Raw genomic sequence first — 18,749 nt, 5'->3', positions numbered from 1 at the left:
CAGAAGTCTTGCTCATGGAACAACCAGGAACGTGGGGTCACTGGATCAGATCCTCGGCCCTGGTCAGGCCACAGCTGGAATGCCGCATTTTGGGATGGGGTCCACTATTCAAGGAGGTGAGAGATACACTCTGGAAGCATCCAGAGGAATGGGGAAGGGCCAAGTCTATGTGCTTTAAGGCTCAACTGAGGAAACGGCAGTCCCTCTAGAGAAGACGAAGGAAGGCCGGATGACTGTCCTCAAGTATTTGGAGGGCTGTCTCGTGAAAGGCGGCCCTGAGGAGAGAACCAGGAGCAAGCTGGGAGGAGGGGAAGCAGGCTGACAAAGGTCAGTTCAGGCTGGATCTAGGTTAAAAACACAAACAATCCTAACAATGTGGCAGCGAAGGCCGCAGACCTCCCCTCCAGGTACTCCCTCTCACGGAGGGTCTTCAGGCAGGGGGTGCCGACCATCCTGTTGTCCGGGCATAGATGGGAGCAGCTGGCACCAAAGAGCCCTTCTGGCCCAGGGTCCATGCTGCATGAAGGGCCTTGGTTGCGCTAACGTCCTACAGAAAGGTCAGCTATCATGACTCGACACCCGCATGAGGCGAGCTGATGGAGCCGTCAACGGACACGAGGCAAAGGCGCCCTCCAAAAGCTGGTGCCTTCCCTGAGGTGACCCCCATCGGTCCTGCCTGTGCCCAGATGCAGCTGGGGGCGGGGAGGGGCTGCACCCCCAGTGCTCAGCACAGAGCCCGGCACACGCTCGCTGGCTTCTCTGAGGCCCAGGCCACAAGGCCATTCATTCCACATTCCTCCTGTTCTGGGCTGGCACTTTTCTTGCTGCCTGCCATCCCCACGCCCAAGGCCCCACTTTCGAGCCCTTGGCACACAGCTCCCCACCCACCCTGGACTCTTCCCGCAAGCCTCAGTTCACGCGCCACCTCCTGAGGCTTCGGGTGGGGGCCAGGAAACGGACACTGGCCTCCTTTATCCCCTACGTGTCGAATGTCAGCTCTGATAAGGCAGCGACTGTTATTTCCTGTCGAACACATGAACTGTGCGGTAACAAAGCTGGGGACCAACACAACTTAGAGGGAGCACTGGGTCTGGAACCCTGCCCCAGCTGCCTGGTGGGGCTTGGGTTAGTCACCGGGGGCTCCATCTCCCCATCTACAAGAGCAGAGAGCTGGTCCAGAGCACGGCCTGGGCCCCTCTGGGGGTGCCCTGGAGGACCAGCCTCTCAGAACGATGTTCGGAAAGGGATACAATACATGGATGGGGTGACCAAGGAAACCCACTTTACGGGAATGTATCCACACGTCTTCAAGAATGAATTTACGGACCCCCGGTCAAGAACCCCCTGGTCTACACCAGCTTCGGGGCCTGTTAGCTACACATGCTGGGAACCAAGACAGAAGGGAAAAAAAAGGCCAGTCCACAGAACTCACTCAGAACCTATTCATTCTATTTTTTAAAAAAAAAATTTTATTTTTAGTTTATGGAATTAAACAAGCATTTCCATAACACAGCATAATAAAAACAATGATTGCACGTCAAACTGCAAATCTACTATGCACAACGTGTTACTCCTTTCAAATACATAATACAGTTATCGTATACATTCTTTTTTCCTTTTTTTTTCCTTGCCAAAGTTTCTAACAAGTTCCATCATCTGGTTTCCCACACTACAGCAGGTTTGCTTTAGTGCCAGCACAAACAGCTTTCCCCACATCAGGATGCCGCTTCAGGGATCCCTAGATGGCAACCACATCGAATCACAGGAATTTACATGGGGAACGACCTTTAGAGACCGTCTCATCCAAAGGCCTCATTTTGCAGATGAGGAAACTGAGGAAACCTTGTGTTTTAAGACAGAATTGATTTCTCAAGAAAAGAGGAATTAACTAAGGAGAGAAAACTCTGGAGGAAGCCTTGAGGAGAGGATGGATGCCTGTGGGGTCAGGCCCTAACAGAGGAAGCCAAGGGAGAAAGGGCAGGACAGAGCCCCTCAGGCTCCAGTAACGCATGGTAAAATGGAGATAACAGTAACAAGAGAATCCAGCCTGCAAGCCAGATCAGACCAGAAAGTTCACAGCACTATCTCACTGAATCCTCTCCCTCCTCCCTCCCCCTCAGGCTATTGTGAGGGAAGTGTTTGTAAATGGTAAAAAAAACGAAACAAAACAAAAAAAAGACTCTGTAGCCTTTCTAGAGAGAACCAATTCATTATCACAACAGAGTTAATGAAGTTTCCCTCCTCAGGCTGCAGTCTGGCAGCTTCAGGTCAGCAGGAATCATTAACAGCACTGCTATCATCCCTATTCTATAGACAGGGAAACTGAGGCTCAGAAAAGTGGGTGAATGCAGATCAACTACCTCAAACTTCTCCACTTCAGAGGACTGTGACCCAGTGGATCGATGAGGGGGTTGTGTGGTCGAGGTGGACCGGGCCAGGAGGCCGCAGGGAGGATCTGGGAGGTCGGGACAGAAGCCACACAGATCCGCCACCCCACAAACCCCACCCCAGCGGGGTAGAAAACAATGGAACGTTTGGAACAAGCAGACATTTATTTTATGAAAAACTACCAGACGGGCCAAGTACAAAGCGCCCCACTACGGAAGAGACAGAGTGACCACAAGGAGCAGTGCCTGGACGGTGGGTGCCCCACACCTAGAGGCTGGCGCTGAAGGCAGCAGCACCAAGGAGGGCAGCCTCACAGAAAATGAGGAAATCACAACGGCGGGCCAAGGAGGCCTCTTGGTCACCGCAGTTCCACCCGCAGGTGCCAAAGACAGTGCCCACATCCCGCCCCTGCGGCCAGAAGCGGTTTACAGACTCCGGGGCAACAGGCCAGCGGGGCAGGCTTTGTGGCCGGCAGGGGCCTGGCCCCGCTTCGGAGGAAAACAAGAGCCACCCTTCATGTCTCAGTGGGTCGGAGGCCATCACGTAAAGAAAGGTCTTGGGAAACCCCCTAAAAACCTCTTCACGGAACAGTAACAAAAGTCCAAGTGAGACAGGCGCCAACAGTTCCCGAGATCAGCCCATCTCAAGTGAAGAGCCCCTTCCTGGCTCCGGCCTTGGCTTTCTTGGACGTGCCTGCTGGAGGCCCACTCCTCTGGGCCGGAGAGAACCAGTCTGGGAACTTCCTCTTGGAGGCCTCCTGCCCAGGCTGTGGGGAAGAAGAAGGGGAGGGGCACAGAGCGCCTCAGGGCATGCGCATGTACACACACCATGCACCTCACACCACACGCATGCACACATACACCATGCACACACGCCCACGCACACAGGTGCCAGGGGGCAGACAAGGCACTTGCAGAGCTCTGATCTGAGAGCTAAGGGTCTCAAGAGGCACACCAGCAATGTGGACAAAGCAAATCCCCGGGGATCTGCACAGTGCTTTCCCTCTGTCACCCCGCTTGGTCCTCACACACAGAATTACAAAGGGAGCCAAGTGACCTGAAACCATTATCAAAATGTTTTTTAAAAAGTTCACGGATCCCACATTAAGAAGCCCTGCTCAGGCAAAAAAGGCACCCCCGGACAGCCTGAGAGCCTTCCCTCACATAGCTTCTACCACCTGGAACGCAAATGAGGCTGCTCATCGTCCTGCCGACCGTCCCTAGGACGACCTGAGAATGCCACTCGAGGGCCTAGGCTTTCCACACCAGAGGAGCTCGGCTGAGTCAGCTGGGCGTGCACTGCCTTAATGCTGTTACTCAGCCCACAAGGGAGCAGAGCGCCTATGTGCCCCAACGTGGCCCTCAACTTTCCAGGAGAGGCAGGCAGAGGGCACAGTTAAACTCCAGTTCCTTGAGAGAAGCCAATCGCGTGCCAGGACATTTTAATTTGGGACCTTAATAAGGTGCTTTGTTCTGCTGTAAATTTCCTCATATTAGCAGAGGATGCTTAGTGCACTGATAAAGTCACTTTCTATCAGAATTCACAGACACTCAGGGTTAAGGCACACCCATTCTGGTTATCAAACTTGAGCACTGAATGCAACAGAGGAAATGACCCTGCCCAACCTCTCCCTTGTCTACTGACATATGCAGCCCCAGTGCAGAGAATCCCATTACCACAAATGGCTTAGGTGGGAGGGGGCTGCAGGCCCACCCCGGCAGCCTGATTGCCTACCTTGCTGGCCCCTGAGCAGGGCTCCGAAGTGCTGGGCACAACGCTCCCCACGCTGGACTCCTTTGGCGCTGGGTCAGGGAGCGGGGCTTCCAGAGTCCTCTCCTTCTCCATCAGCGCCACTGCTATCTGGATGAGGTAGGTTTCAACTTTGGAAGGAACCAGCGTCCTGATGTCCTTCATCTTGGAAATATCTGAAAACAGATGTCGCTAAGTGACAGTAGAAGAAAATATCCCAGTTTTGAATCCCATGCAACAGAGCCCTAGATACGGGCATCCCCGAATGAGATGGTCACTTCACACGGGAGAGGGCCTGAGAGGCACAGGACAGCGGAATGACCAACAGCATCCCTGGCATCTCGAGAAGGAGGAAACCACCAAGTGCCCAGCACCTCCCTGGGACCCACGACCACCCCTCGTTCACAGGCGTAGCAAAATTTACCTCAACCTTTCCTTGGGTGTCCTGACTCCCAAGCAACCCTGCCTCACCTCTGCCCTTCTGGAGTGCCTGCCCCCACGCCCCACTGCTGATGCCCAATGAATCATGGGGGAGCGCTTGAAGAGCCCGAGTGGCAGGAGGCTTGCCGATGCTGGCAGGCCTGGTTGTGAACCTTGTCTCTTGAGTTCAGCCATCTCACCTTCCTCTTCCACTCAAGTCCCCTCCTTCACCAGCCACCCAGTCATCCACCCAGACCATTCTACCCTGTCTTCCCATCTGCCCCGCATCTCCCTACCTGACCGCCAGCATCCATGCCCAGTCCCTAGAGAAGTGAATCCACTGACCCTTGAAGCACCCCAGGACTCCCCCCATCGGTGGGTGACTGTGTGCACCAACAAGACTTCTGAGTCAATCTATCTCCAACCAGAGCAAGGGGGACAAGTCTCCCTTCACAGTCTATCCCTTCTTCCCAGGTCACCTCCCTTCCCAGGACATGATAATCAAATTGACAGCACCACCACTTCTGGAAAGGACACGTACACTGGGAATATCACTCCACACTCCCCTCCATATGGCGTCTCCGCCATGAAAACAGAAGGCCCTTGAAGGAAGGGATCATTTCCCTTTTCGGAGAGTGCAGGTTTGGCACATCGTAAAGTGTTTAATAAATGTGTTTTCATTCAGCCTATACTGGACTGACTCCTTCGGAGCAGCTGTGTGACACAGCTAATGTGCTTCCAAGCACTCCCGGCCCAATGTTAGCGGCAATCTACAGGCTCTGCATTGGATGCCCTCTAAATTCTCTTCCAATTTAGAATCTATGATTCCCTGAAGTCACGTAGCCTGAATGGCCTGAGGTTAATGGACAGGCCATGAATGGGGCGGCGGGGCTGGGGACCAGCACTTAGCATGGGATCTAGAACAGTGAAGTCATTTCAGAAACGCTTGTTGACTTGACAAGCAAACAAGAAAGGGTAGATGACAAAAATGTCAGGGCATCAGAAAAGATCCATAATTCAATCCCCATCTGAAACCTTCTCCGTTGGCCAAACACAACTGGAGTTCTACGGGAGGCATGTTAGCTAGACTACGGAGTGAGTCAAAAGAGAGGCTGGATACCCAGTACATCCAGTAACACGCTGGCACAGGGACAGGGCCAGGGATGGGTAAGGGCTTTCAAGTCACAGAGGAGAAGTTGAAGGGAGCCCTGGAGTTCACTGATGGGGGGAGGAAGGCGGTCAGGCCCGGCCTCTGCTGGTGGTGGTTCTTTTATTTTCATTCTGAGCTCAGGGGATCCCCATCACCTCCAGAAGCAAACACACCTTCCTCCCTGGATCAGTGAATCATTTCACAACCTTCCATCACTCTCTGCACTCACTCCACCAACCTGGCTCACTGCTCCCAGAGGGCAGGGACTGACTCTCTCTTGTCTTTGCACTTTGCTTGAAAACAGTCACCATGTTCTCCTCGAAGTTTTTTTCCTTCTCCCTAAACATCCTGAGCTGTCCCAACGTATCAGCATCCTAGAGCCCCCGATGCGGTGTCGCAGGGTGTCTGGCCACACCTCTCAGTGGAGCGTCACCTGCCAAGGAGCTCAGCACGCTAGCTTTGCTTCTACCTGGGCCTGATCAGGAATATCTGCCTCCCTCCCTAGGGTGCTGGGACAGCACCCTAGGGTCAGACCCTCCGGGCTCACGGCCCATGTCCACGTCTGCCCTGTCTTTCTCTCAAACACAGCATCAGAGCCTTTGTCAAAAACTCTTTGTAAAACCATCACTAAAATGCACCTCAGCCCTTTGGCACCATCTCTTCAAGGTCCCCCGATCCCAAAGGGCTGATGAGAAAACTGTTAAAAGAGCAATGGGACCCGGCGGCCTGCTTCACAGTGAGACGGGATTCTTAGACCTCGCTGCACGGCACAATTGTGATATTGTCTTGAGGAACCCAGCAAATGAAATGCAGCCTGGTTTTAGGGACCCGACACTCAGCCTGGGTAAAGGAGAAACGAAGGTTTTCTCTACTCCCTTCTAGGCCGTGCCAAGCTGGTGCCTCTGTCAGGAGGATACGGGAAAAACGCTCGCCCAAGGAACACACAGACCCCTCTTCTAAACTGCAAACAGACTGTGACCCAGAAAACTAAATGAGAAGACTTTAACCATCTTAAACAGAATGTGTACAAAGGAGACTTGAGGGGCTCGATTCAGGAAGCCAACATAATATTGAATTACTGTCTGTTGACTGTAAAAACCCATTTGACTTGAGAGGGGAATATGCTGGCCATGAGGCTCTCCCCACCCCCAAGGAGTCTCCATGCGCACCTGAAGCTCAGCAAAGAGACCCTGAAGGAGGCCACAAGGTGATCCTGGAGGTTAAAATTAAGGCATAAAACAAGGCTAAAGGAACGTGCTGCCGTGACAGAGGGTGCCCCGGGCGGAGCACCAATCGCCCAATGGAGGAGGGGGGTCTTCTAAATGCTCCTGTCTGTGGATTAACCCTGAGACTATTGGCCACAAGGCCAAGAACTCTGCCAGTCTCTGCTGAGACCACTCAGCGTGCTGCCCATCAGTAAGTACCTCGTAAGGGCTGGGCCCAAGGGATCGGGCTGGGCTATGTTTGGGAAACTGAGCCCCACTTCTCTGAAACAAAAACCATCTTTGTGACCTCAGCTTTCTCCCAGTGATGCCAGTGGCTGAGATACATAGAATCACCAGTATAACAACGAGCATGCCTCTAATGCTTTAGGGTTTCAGTGCAATGACCTTATCTGCTCCTCACAATCGCCCTGTGAAGTAGGTGCCAGTATTATCCCCATTTTACAGATGAGGAAACAAAGAGTAAGCCCAGCTCTGGGCTCCCTGACTCAGAGACACATGATACATGTTGGGAGGCAGAGGAAGGCCCCCCAGCCCCCCAGCAGGGCCCTGGGAAGATAGGGGCAGAGCTGGCCTCAGATGAGAAGGGGTCGGGGAGCTAGGAGGGAAGCACACACTGGATTGAGAGGAGTGACCCCGCCTCACCTCTATGACAGGGCAGCCGCTGGCTAACAACTCAGTACTTGCTCTGACTATTTCATCCTGCCTACCATGTGCTACAGTGTGCTGGGACCCGTCCGTGCTTAGGGTGAACCTGACTCTAAAGAACGGAAAAAACTGTTCTAGAACAATCCAATTCAACAAAAATGTGGATTTGGAAATAGTTTTTTCAAGTGCCTTTTATCCTCTGGATCATAATAGAGTTACCCTAAAACAGTGCTATGCTGATATGAACAAATGGGAGGGTGCCTTAGTTTCCCCACACATGAAAACAAAAGCAAGGGGACCATAAATATGTTCTTAAAAGGACGTACCAAAAATGACGGGGAGCTGAGAATAACAAGGCAGGCCTGGGCTGCTCTTCCTTTGGTGACCACCCCTCTAGCTCCACGCACAAACGCAAAAGCAGAGTGACCAGCCCTCCAAACACATCTCAGGAGAGCTCGGCCACTTTGTGGCTACATCCAGCACCTCCCAAACTTAGAACGATAGCCCTCACAGATGCTGAAGAAGGACCCAAAACTGACGGGCCTATTAAAGACACCTGCACATCTCCCTCCCGGGCAAGGCAATGCTAAAAACATGAACAAGCATCGTTCACGATAACATCTCACTCTTCCGAGGCACGTGACCATCATTAACGTCGGGAGAATGATGCAAACTCAGGACAAACCCATTCCCAAGTCATCGTGGTCAGCAACACCCTGAAGTCTTGGATGAAAGAACCCATGAGACCGCTTCCTCAAGGTCTCCAAAACCTTCAGCTGCTCCCCACTGCCTCTGCCTTGGCCCTGACGAGGGTCCCCTGAGCGTGCCCTGCATTCTCTGTACCTCGCTCACGCTGCTTCCTAGGCCAGAATTCTATCAACAAGCTTTTGTGGAACACCCGATGCCCTGCAAGGCACCAGGCCCTGACCATAGGGAGCTTAGACTCTACCTGTGCAAAGAAGCGCGTACCAAATATGGGCCAAGGCCATGCCGCTCACCAGCCCTGCTCCGCCTCCATGACGCCTCTGGCAGCCAAGCCCCCGTGCCCAGGAATAAGCGCCCTTTGCCCACTGCAGACTTCACAGGGCACTCTGCTCTGCGCCCCTCTAACGTGCTTTGGTAAAGTATGTTTCTAGTTAATGGGGCCTGCACCTGCCCCCTTCTGGGCTGCTGGCCTTCTGCGGGTGGGCCCACAAAGCCCGTCGAGCTTTCCTGTCCACCCAGGGCCAACACAGGGCTCTGCAGACAACAAGCCCGCATCTCTCCACTCTGGTGCCCACCGCCACACAAAGGCTTCCTAAGCTGGGGGTGTTACTGCTCCCAGGGGCAGCCTTCCCTCATACTGCCCATAGGGAACTGAGCTCAGGAAATGCAATGACAGTCACCACTGAGGACCAATGTGCCCAGATCAAAAAGGAAACAGAGGCGCTCCCGCAACCACCTCGGAACACTGAGGAGACCATGAAGGAAAGCCTGGGAGAAAATGTGGCCAAAAGAAGTGGAAGTTCTGGATCTGCACCACACCAATGACCGTCACAGCCAAGCCCCAAAGGACCAAGCTGGCCTCGGCCCCCGGGGGGCTTGGTTTGGCCGGGGGTGGGGGGAGAGCCACCATCAACACTAAGGAAGGAAACATGACTGAGACCTCCAGATGAGGAAATGCACCTGTCTTGAGCCGGGTCTCAGTATGGCCAGGCTCTGTGCTTAAGGACATGGGCAAACCGGGGGCTCCCTCAGATGGTGAGGGCAGGCCCAGGGGCTAGAGCACACACAGCACGCAGCCTTCCAGCGTGAGCCTGCCCTCCCCTAGAGGCCACCCACGTAATCAAATAAGCCAAGGGCAGACCACTCAGGCACTGAAGCCGCTCAATTCAATGGAAATATTTAGGTCCGGAGCTGTCACGTGACTAGAGTACCAAGCTCTCAGTAAAGGACGTTCCTTCCACGCCCCCTTCTGTCCCTGCAGGCTCCGAGGGCGGCCCGGGGCCCAGATCCCTTCCTAGACCTTCCTCTTGAGGCTCATCCCACCACGCTGCACCATACAGCTGCCCCTCATCTGTCCCGAGTGCCCATCACACGTACGTCATTCATGAGAAGTCAGAACAAGCGGAAGTCACGAGACAAAGAGCACTGGACGAGGGTCAGAAGGACCTGGGCTCAAATGCTGGCTTTCTCCTTCACTACCTGAATGGCCTCAGACAAAACACTGCCCTGCACCAAGCTGATTAAATGTGAAAACAAAGAGCGCGTGCTCTGCGTGAACAGGTGGTGGGGGGATCCCCGCAGAGAAGCAGGAGGCCAAGGAAGCATTCAGACCATGGTGCAGAGCACCAAAGGCGAAGGCTGCCACGGAGGCAGCAGGCAGGCCCAGGCTGGGCGGCTCACCTGAGTTGATGGGAGGTTTCCGGATCACGTCGGTGATTATCTTGCGGACATGCGGGGTCAGGCCCGCACGCTCAAGGTCCAGAGGGTAGCCCACCTTCACCGCCTGGGATAAGTGACTGCCGACCACGGGGAGAGGCATCGTCCTGCTCTTGGCAATGCTCTCCTGGGAAGACCAGAACAAAGATCAGCCACGGCTCAGGCACGCCAGGGGAAGGTGTGTCGGGGGCAGGTGGCACGGCGGCCCCGTCCTCATTCTCTGGGCAATCTCAGCGTGGCTGAGGTCCGTGCCCTCCTCTCCCCAGGGCCTTACCCCCCAGCTTGCCACAGCAAGGGCGGGCTGGCTGTTGGCCCAACTTCCACCTACAAACGGTCTTGGGGACTCGGGGCAGAGGGGATCCTATCATCCCAGATTCTGAAGAGTCCTCTACCATCTATCATACCAGAGACTGCGGGAAACTGAAACCGAGTTTCCTTCTGGAAGCCAGAGACTGTAAGCACCCTGCTTAGAAAGCACTGGCCCCCTTCCATGGCCATACTACAAATGAATCACGCCGCTCCACACTGGCCTCGCCTCCCTGGTGGTCCTTGGTTAGGTGCAGGCCGTAACTCAACACACCGCCCTAGGCGTTCACCTCAGGGGACCAGGGGCACGTTCTGTGGCCAAGTTCAGTGGGGGACAGCTTCTCCTCCTGACCTGCTGACCCCCCATGGCCGTGGACGGTCCCGTGGTGGGCTGGCTCCTCATGGGAAAGCCACTACCCTCCCAGAAGATGCAAGGGAGGTTTTAAATTACTTCCATAAACTTTTCACCCTTCCCTGCTAGACAGGGCACCATGTGTGTGAGTCATAATACTAGGGTTATTTGATACAGGGCATCAAGTTACCACACACTAATTGCACCCCTGCTCCTGAGTAATCAGTCCTTGGACATTTTTAATTTTGTGGTTAACTGACAAGTCCCCCTACTTCGGCCTCTTGGGAAGGGAAGCTAATTACACAACCAAATACACCAAAAACAATAACAAAGGGCACCTACGGTGATGGCTGCACCCGCCGAGCATGGAGAAGGGGGCTGGGCAGGGGCCCCTGGACGGCCACACGACCCGTGGGTCCAGTCTGCGCAGGTCTATGAGACCAAAGTGCTTTGGAGACCTTCAAGCTGCCTCAGTACACCAGGACCGTTACTGTCATGTGACGGTACACGTTGAAATGCACATGCCACCCATGTGCCACACAGCCGGTCAGGTCCACATACAGCTGATTTTTCAATGTTGAATTTTGGTTCCGATTTTAATTAAATGCCACCCCTTCTGACTGGCTCCCAGGGGCACCCTGGCCAAAGGGCTGGGCCTGGAGTCAGGAAGACCCGAGTTCAAGCCCAGTCTCAGACACTTACTAGCTGTGTGAGTGTGGGCAAGTCTTATACCCACTGTCTGCCTCAGTTTCCTCATCTGTGAAATCAGGAAAATAACAGCAGGTCCTTCCGTAAAGTGCTCTGTTAATGCGCGCTATTCATAATCAGCCTACAGGCTGCCGGCTGAATCCTGATGAGTCTGGGGTCCTGTTCAGCCCCATCTACACTGGCCCTTCCAGTACATAAGAGTCTGGAGGAGCCCAGAAAGAAGACAGACCATCAGGCCAGGCTGAGCGAGAAAATCATTCGAAGGGGATGACCCCATTTCAGACCAGGCCTCCTTTCCAAAGAGACTCAGAAAAGCACATCCTTCTTTTGGAGGGACACACGCCCAGGCAAGCCTGATGTTCTCAGGCCAACCTGAGGCACAATGGAAGTCTTTGGAAGGTGAAGGATTTTGGAATTGCCCCTAATTCCCTAATCTAAGTTTCCCTAAATCTCCTCTTAGAACAAGGATCTTGCCAGTCCAGTCCTCCAGGCAGCCTTCCCGCTCCGACCACACGCAGCCGCAGCCATCGGCGAGGCTGGGGACCGAGGCGCCCAGATGACAGCTCAGGGCCATCAGCGTGACCACGACGCGAGTGGGCACGAAGCATGGTGCCGATCCCCCGCGGACCCAAAGGCAACACTCACCAAAGACAGGTTCTTTTCCTGGAACAAAGAGTAAGTGATGGAGACCGACTTCGCAAGCGGTATGTGCTCCTGTTTCTTTGCCAGGCTGCTCTCCTCCGAGCCGGGTGAAGGGCTGGACGACAAGTCTGTCTGCAAGAGAAGAAGAGAGAGCAGAGCACCAGTCTTGTCAGAAGCAACCCAAGAGCTCCCCCAGTTCCATCTGCCCAGAAACAAAGACAACAAATGGAGGGTGAGGGAATTCTGGAACGCAGGACCAGGCGAGGAAGGGATGGATCCAGACCAACCCATGTACATTGGCTTACGGGGCACGGGGAGGGGGGACAGGCCTGCAGCCTCACAAAGCGAGAGCTGGGCATCTAGTCCACCGCCCCATGAAGAGGGAACAGACCTCCAAGAGGGGAGGTGACTGGCCCAAGGTCACCAAGGATGGAAGGGACAGAGGCAGAATTGGCACACAGCTCTGACACTCCAAAGCCAGCCTCCTCAGTAGACTACGCTGACGCCCTACAAAGTCAGGGCCTTCCCTTTGGCCCTGAAGATGGCATCACAAAGGATTTCTAGCTGTTCTACTTGCTTTTATTCTAAACGCCAAAAAACAACACAGCTTTAGAAGGTCAACAAACCGCAAACCTCCCTTCCTCACAATGGAAGCAGCCGGCCGAAGGGAAGCACCTTGGGACTCCTGCCTTTGTGACCGACGCCTTTTCCAGATTTTTGGTGCTGTTCTTTTCTCCCCCAAAGGACCACAAGTCTAGGAGCAGGAAGGTCCTTGGAGGTTGCTGAGGACATTTTACAGACGGGGAACATGAGGCCCAGAGAGGGGAAGGCACTTGCCCCAGGTCCCAGCTTGGGCAGTGAACGTGAAGGCAGCATTCAGACTTGAGTCCTCTCTCCCAACTGGAAGCACAGAAAGGATGACAGTAGGACTGATTTTGGCCTATCACAGGAAGCCTAGACCCAGAGCTCATGACGCTACCTAGGGGAGAGCTCAGGGCTTTTTTTTTTTTTAAACAGAACCAAATTCTGGCAGGGTCTGAGAAGTATGTGGAGTGGGAGAGACACAAGTCATCCCAGACCATCAAACATATGCAGTGCAGAAAGTGTAGACACCATGGCCCTCGTCAGCTGGAAGGAAAGGTCTCAGAGGGGCAGCAAGTGAATAGCTGTCCCATGCATGCACGTCTCCCTCCAACCTCACCACTCAGGGCTTCTTTGGCTGTTTCCATGAAAACCCTCAGGGTCAGGGTCTGTTCCAGGCCCATTCCAGGGGTGCCCCTATCAGCCCAGGGTCCCTGGTCACGCTAGTCTGGGAATCCAAGCTGCCATGTAGGCGTTTTGCACATTGGCAGGGAGAAGGCCAGGTCCCTCTCTGGTGCATCTGAAGCACACCCAGGGTATTACCTAAAAGTGAGAATAACCTCACTCCTCAGGAAAGCCTGGAACCATGATCTTCACCCAGGGTCCTCAGGACGAAGGCATCCTGGGACTAGAAAGCAGGAAGAGTAAGGGATCCAGAGTCCGGGCTCCCGGTGGCACCTGACCAGGCCTTGACCCAAATCACCTCTGGGGAACTCTCCAAGGTGCTAAAAAGAGAGGGCAGCCTTGGGTCCTCTGGCATGTGGGCCAAGTTGGCTCCAGACCTCATCCTCCAGAGAGGACTATCTAGAGTTGATCTGACAAGCCTTGGAGAGGAAATGTAATCTTGAAAAAAAGGCTGAGCATATATACGGCATTTTACAAGTCAAACAAGGGGTTAACCATGTCATTCTGACAATCTTATGAGTTAAAAATAGCTCTCTTCAGGCTCTTTGTGGTACTGGTCAGAAGGACCACGTCCTTCCCCAGTACATTCAGTAACTTTGTCAGGCTTCATTCAGTTTGAGCATCTGCATTTCAATGAACATCACAAACAACGAAAAGCTCTACTTCTGCTCACAGGAAGCTGTCGGAGGCCCCTCAAAGTATGGAATCTGCCTCCAGAGCTGAAGAGCACTTGAAAAGATGCTTAACATTTATATTCATGAAATTCAGTCAAACAATTTTCCCCTAAGCCTTTGTCTTAGGCTCCTGCTCACCTCCTCGGCTACAGAATTCTGATTAGAAGCGGAGGGACAAACACTGTCATGAGGGTTCTCTCTAGATTTCGCAGACTCTGTCCCTCCTTTCTTCTCCTTCCATAAAAGAAATTTAGATAAACAATGAAATCTCACTTGTGATGACTTTAAAAATGTTCCCTATTTTCAAAAAGAAAAAGCATCAAAATTGTTGTTATTTAGGCTCTTGGAGATTTTAATGATGAGAAAATGTCAATCCTAAGACATAAACTAATCGTCCCCACCCTGTACAGAAAACACAACCTCAAATTAGCTAGCTGCCCATGAACCTTTCCAGGGTTAGGAAATAAAGTCTCCCAGAGGCACCTGGGACCAACTAGAGTGTCTCTCCTGACACTGTTCAGAATGACAAGCTTCTGAAACAAAATTTAAAAATTAGCAAATAGGGGAGGGGAAGGGTGGGGGAGGTGAAAGGGGAAGCATGCTTGTCTTTAGAGGAAAAAAACCATGAAAATATAAATTGGACTCTATCCATTCTCAAATTCAATCAATCAATCAGCAGTTATTAGGTGCCCAGAATGTGCCAAGCACTGTACTAAGCACTGGGTATACAAAGACAGAAGTGAATCAGTCCCTGCCCTGAAAAGAGGCAACACCAATGGTAGCCACGCCAAGAGCTCCCCAGTGAAGATGAGGGTGACAGGGAAGGAGGGTGCTCACAGCTGGCAGAAACGAGCAGGCCTCCTGCAGAAGCTAGCCGAGAGCCAAGCTCTGAGGGATCTTGGATTCCAAGGGGTGGTGAGTCACAGAGACAGAGGCAGGAACATGCTGTACGGGGACAGGGCACAGCAGCGTGGACGACAGTGTGTGTGAAGGGTAACGAGGAAGAGCTCAGGAAAGGCAGGATGAGGACAAGTTCAATGGCGGAGTTTATACTTGATCCCAGAAGCAATAGGGAGCCTCAGAAGTTTACTGAGTAAGGGAGGTCGCCACACCTGAGCTTCAGGAAAATCCATTCGGTGGTTGTGCAGAGGCTAGTTTGCAAAAGATTCTGGAGGCAGGGAGTCCAGAAGAAGGGTGACGTGGTCCTGAGCCAGGAGAGATGGACCTCTAAGAGCAAGGAGCTGATGATCCAGAGATAGGAGAGAGTGACAGGAAGGAGCCGGGGAGACTGCAAAGGCAGTGCCACCTGGGACAGGCAGACGGGAGGTCTGAGGGGAAAGACCCCAAGCTCTGCTGAGAGGACAGCCAGTCCTCCACACCCAGCACGTACTGGTGGTGACCAAAGGCCGGGGCCGGACACGTACGAGCAGTCATCAGAGGTGACCGTGGGCACTCACGGGGGCTGAGGAGGTCGCCTGCAGCATAACGCAGGGCAGGGCTTTGGACCCCGGGAGCAGCAGCCCAGCAAAGCCCCCGGGCCCTGCCCAGAAGAAGACTTTTAAATGAAAAGAGTAAAACGCAGAAGATTATGAAGGAAAGCAATTGTCTTGAAATACAGTTATCAAAATATTTAAAAAGCAAGTTCATGGATCCCAAGTGAAGAAGCCCTGGGGAAGGGAGAAGATCCAGATGATTCTTGAGGAACAGTCAGGAAACAAGCATTTATTAAGCACCTACTATGTGCCAGGCACTGGGCTAAGCAGATACAAAAATAGGCAAAAGACGGTGCCTGCCCTCAAGGAGCTGACAATCGAACGGGGGAGACAAGAAGCAGGCAAATACGCAGAACAAGCCTGAGGCAGGATAAGCAGGACGCCGTGAACAGGGGAGCCCCTGGAATGAAGAGGGGCTAAGGGGGGACTCCAGGGGGACTTAACGGAAGCCAGCAAGGTCAGGAGTCGGAGCTGAGCACGGAGAACATTCCAGGCCTGGGGAACGGCCAGAGAAATGCCCAGGACTGGGAGACGGAGGGTCGTGTTGGTGGCACAGCCAGGAGCCGGGGTCACTGCACCGGAGAGGACATCTTGGGGAGGAAGGTCAGGAAGGGCTCTGGATGCCAAACTGACCATTTTCTATTTGACCCCGGAAGTGACCGGAAGCACTGGAGTTAAATGAGGAGGGAGGGTGATGTGATCAGACCTGGGCGTTATGAAAATCACCATGGTGGCGGAGGAGGATGGGCCGGTGCAAGAAGAGATCGAGGCAGGCAGCTCCCCCAGCAGCCACTGCACTAGCCCAAGCGTAAGGCAATGAGGGTCTGCCCTGGAGGGGGCAGCGCCAGAGGAGGAAAGGGGGTATATTTAAGAGATGAGGCAGAGGTGAGACGGACAGGGTAGAGAGTGAGCAGTCTGTGACCTGCACTCACTCCTACACCATGGAGAACCCCCCACAGATCCTCGAGCTGGAGAAGCCCAGTACCCACCACCCAGGTGCCGAAAGCCCTTTCTGTTTGGAGACCGTCTGAGTCTCAGCGCATGTGTTAGAGGGCAGAGAAAGGCTGGGCCAGAGAACAGGCCGGGTGGGGGGAGCCCCGCCCTCCTCAGGGCCACAGCTCTGTGCATCTCACCGGAAGCTTGTTTGTCTGGCTGAAGGCTCGAATGACCTCCAGGAGAGGGGCGAGCAGCACGCACTTGGCCTCGGAAACGCCTTCAATGTTTCTCAGACTTTCCAAGGTACTTGGCCTGTTGAAAAAGATGAGATGAACATGAAGAAGGCACCGGCGCCTCTGGGCAGGAGCTGACTGATAACGGCTCCATGCTGATCCTCACAAATTAAGTGAAAAACGTGTTCCCGGCTGCCGAAGCCCCTCGTCCCCAAAGGCGACAGGTTCGATCTGGGCCGTGTGGTAGCACAGGGGCAGTGCCGGGACCAGAGGCAGACCTGACTCCCTGACGAGCTCTGGGACCCAGGGCAGGCCACTTCACCTCTGTCTGCCTCCGCGTGCCCCTCTGTAAAATGGGGACAGTAACGGCCCCCACCTCCCAGGGCTGTTGTGGAGATCAGAGGAGTAACATCTGTAAAGTACTCCGTATAAAGGCCAGCTATCATCATCATCATTAAGGGAACTCCACAGAGAACACGCAGCAGTTTCACTGGAAATATGTCCAACGATTAACAGCCGAACAGTGCAGGTCAACAGTCTGAGGAGCGTCTCCTTACCAGGAATCCCGATCTGAAGAGGGGGATCACTAAGGGCCACTAGCTGGCCAGTGCTGTGTGGACACAGCCCTGGGGCTGGGGCTCACTCGGCCTGAGGGGACACAGGGACACGAGGGAAGGAGCTGGAGAGGTGGGGAGGGGGGCTTCCGGGCAACGATGAGAAGGGTGAACGGGCCTGGGCAGAGGCACCCACCAAACCAAGCAGCCAAGGAAGCCGTCTCATGTGCCCACATCATCAGGTGACAAATCTGGAGCTGGAAGGAGGAGCAAGGACCCAGCCCCAGTACCCCGCCTGGGCCTGGGGACCTAGCTACGCTCACACTCACTGGCACCCTGACTCTCCTGGAGGTAGATTTCAGTGTGGCCTGGTTAGTAGGCATGCTTAAAACCTGGAAAACTGGCAGACAGAGCTGGGGGCGAGGTGAAGTCAAGGCTGTACAATAAACGGACACAGAGGGCAAGAGGAGACATCCAGCCTTGAGCTCGGGAGGCCGGGGGTCAGAAGAGGGAGCTGTAGGCGGCAGATCTCAGGCAGCGAATGAATCCTGTTCTTAGACCCGGCAACCAAGGGGCACCCACAGGACCTCAGGCAGCCGCGGGAATTCCCCTCGCAGGTGGGGTTAGCGGAGCCCAAGGACCAGACGAGGGACGAAGCGTACCGTGTGCCGTGGCCCAGGAGGGAAGGGAGCCGGCATGTGTAGCCGCCCCCCCCGTCGGGGGTGTCCACACTCACCTCATCTTGGCCATGTCCACCAGCACCTTGTTGGTGGCCAGCAAAGCTGGAGGGATGTCCTTTTCACTGGCCTGCTTCTGTCTTGCTTCCACCAGCTGCCAATACAGCGTAGTCTGGGCAAAAAAAAAAATCACAAGCCCTACAAGTCTCAACAAAGCACGCTCCAAAGACATACAAAAACCCAACAGTCTACCCATGGCCTTCGGGCCTCAGCCAGCACATGGTTCCAGCGTGCGACAGATCAAGTACAAGCCGGGAATCCCAGACTCCCAAAGGGAACGTGGGGGCAGCCCACACAGAGCCAGAATCCCCCTTCAGCACACCTGAAAAGGGGTCACCCAGCCTCGGCCATCTGACTGACCCGGCCGGGCAGCACGAACACCAACATCCACACGTGCATAATCACAGATGCATTTTAGTGAATGCTGACACGATCCTTTCCTAAGTGACAGTGAGCCAGTCCCCTAACCTCTCGGGGCCTCAGTTTCCTCCAAACTCTAAAATGAAAGGTCCGGGTCTCTTAGGACCCTTCAGACAACGACAGAAAACAGTGGTGCAGACATCATCAACCCTTTGTTACAGACTACCCAACAGGTTCAGAGGGGTGGGGGGTGATTGGCCGGCGTCACCCAGCCAAGCAGAGTGGGACACAGAGGTTCCGTCCCAAGGAACAACCTCCCTGCCTCGCCCTGATTTACCTGACACTCCTCCTCTTTGGATGACACCGATGCTTGGGAGTCAAGGGACCCAGGAAGAGGCTCCGCTGGTGACGCTGGCCAGACACTACACGATTCAAAGGAAAAGAGACCTAAGGTGAGAGTGGGGTGAGGCCTTCACCCCCTACTCCAGA

At 54.1% G+C, this 18,749-nt stretch overlaps 1 protein-coding gene across 1 annotated transcript in view; it reads right to left on the bottom strand.

Moving 5' to 3' along the window:
- Positions 1-1,616: 1,616 nt before the first annotated feature.
- The window catches only part of WRN (Werner syndrome RecQ like helicase), an 83,030-nt gene continuing 65,897 nt past the window's right edge, over positions 1,617-18,749 (bottom strand). Inside the window, exons 26-32 of the mRNA XM_027853733.1 lie at positions 18,598-18,682; positions 17,900-18,012; positions 16,574-16,688; positions 12,011-12,139; positions 9,964-10,126; positions 4,123-4,313; positions 1,617-3,154 (exon numbers count right to left, since the gene is read on the bottom strand). Coding sequence (XP_027709534.1) covers positions 3,032-3,154; positions 4,123-4,313; positions 9,964-10,126; positions 12,011-12,139; positions 16,574-16,688; positions 17,900-18,012; positions 18,598-18,682 — 919 coding nt within the window. The 3' untranslated portion in view covers positions 1,617-3,031. The remainder of the gene's footprint in view (positions 3,155-4,122; positions 4,314-9,963; positions 10,127-12,010; positions 12,140-16,573; positions 16,689-17,899; positions 18,013-18,597; positions 18,683-18,749) is intronic.

This window comes from Vombatus ursinus, unplaced genomic scaffold, assembly GCF_900497805.2.
Source record: "Vombatus ursinus unplaced genomic scaffold, bare-nosed wombat genome assembly UNPS02010193.1, whole genome shotgun sequence".
NCBI lineage: Eukaryota > Metazoa > Chordata > Mammalia > Diprotodontia > Vombatidae > Vombatus > Vombatus ursinus.
The sequence above is the reverse complement of the archived record's forward strand: the minus strand, read 5'-3'. Positions and strand labels throughout refer to the sequence as shown.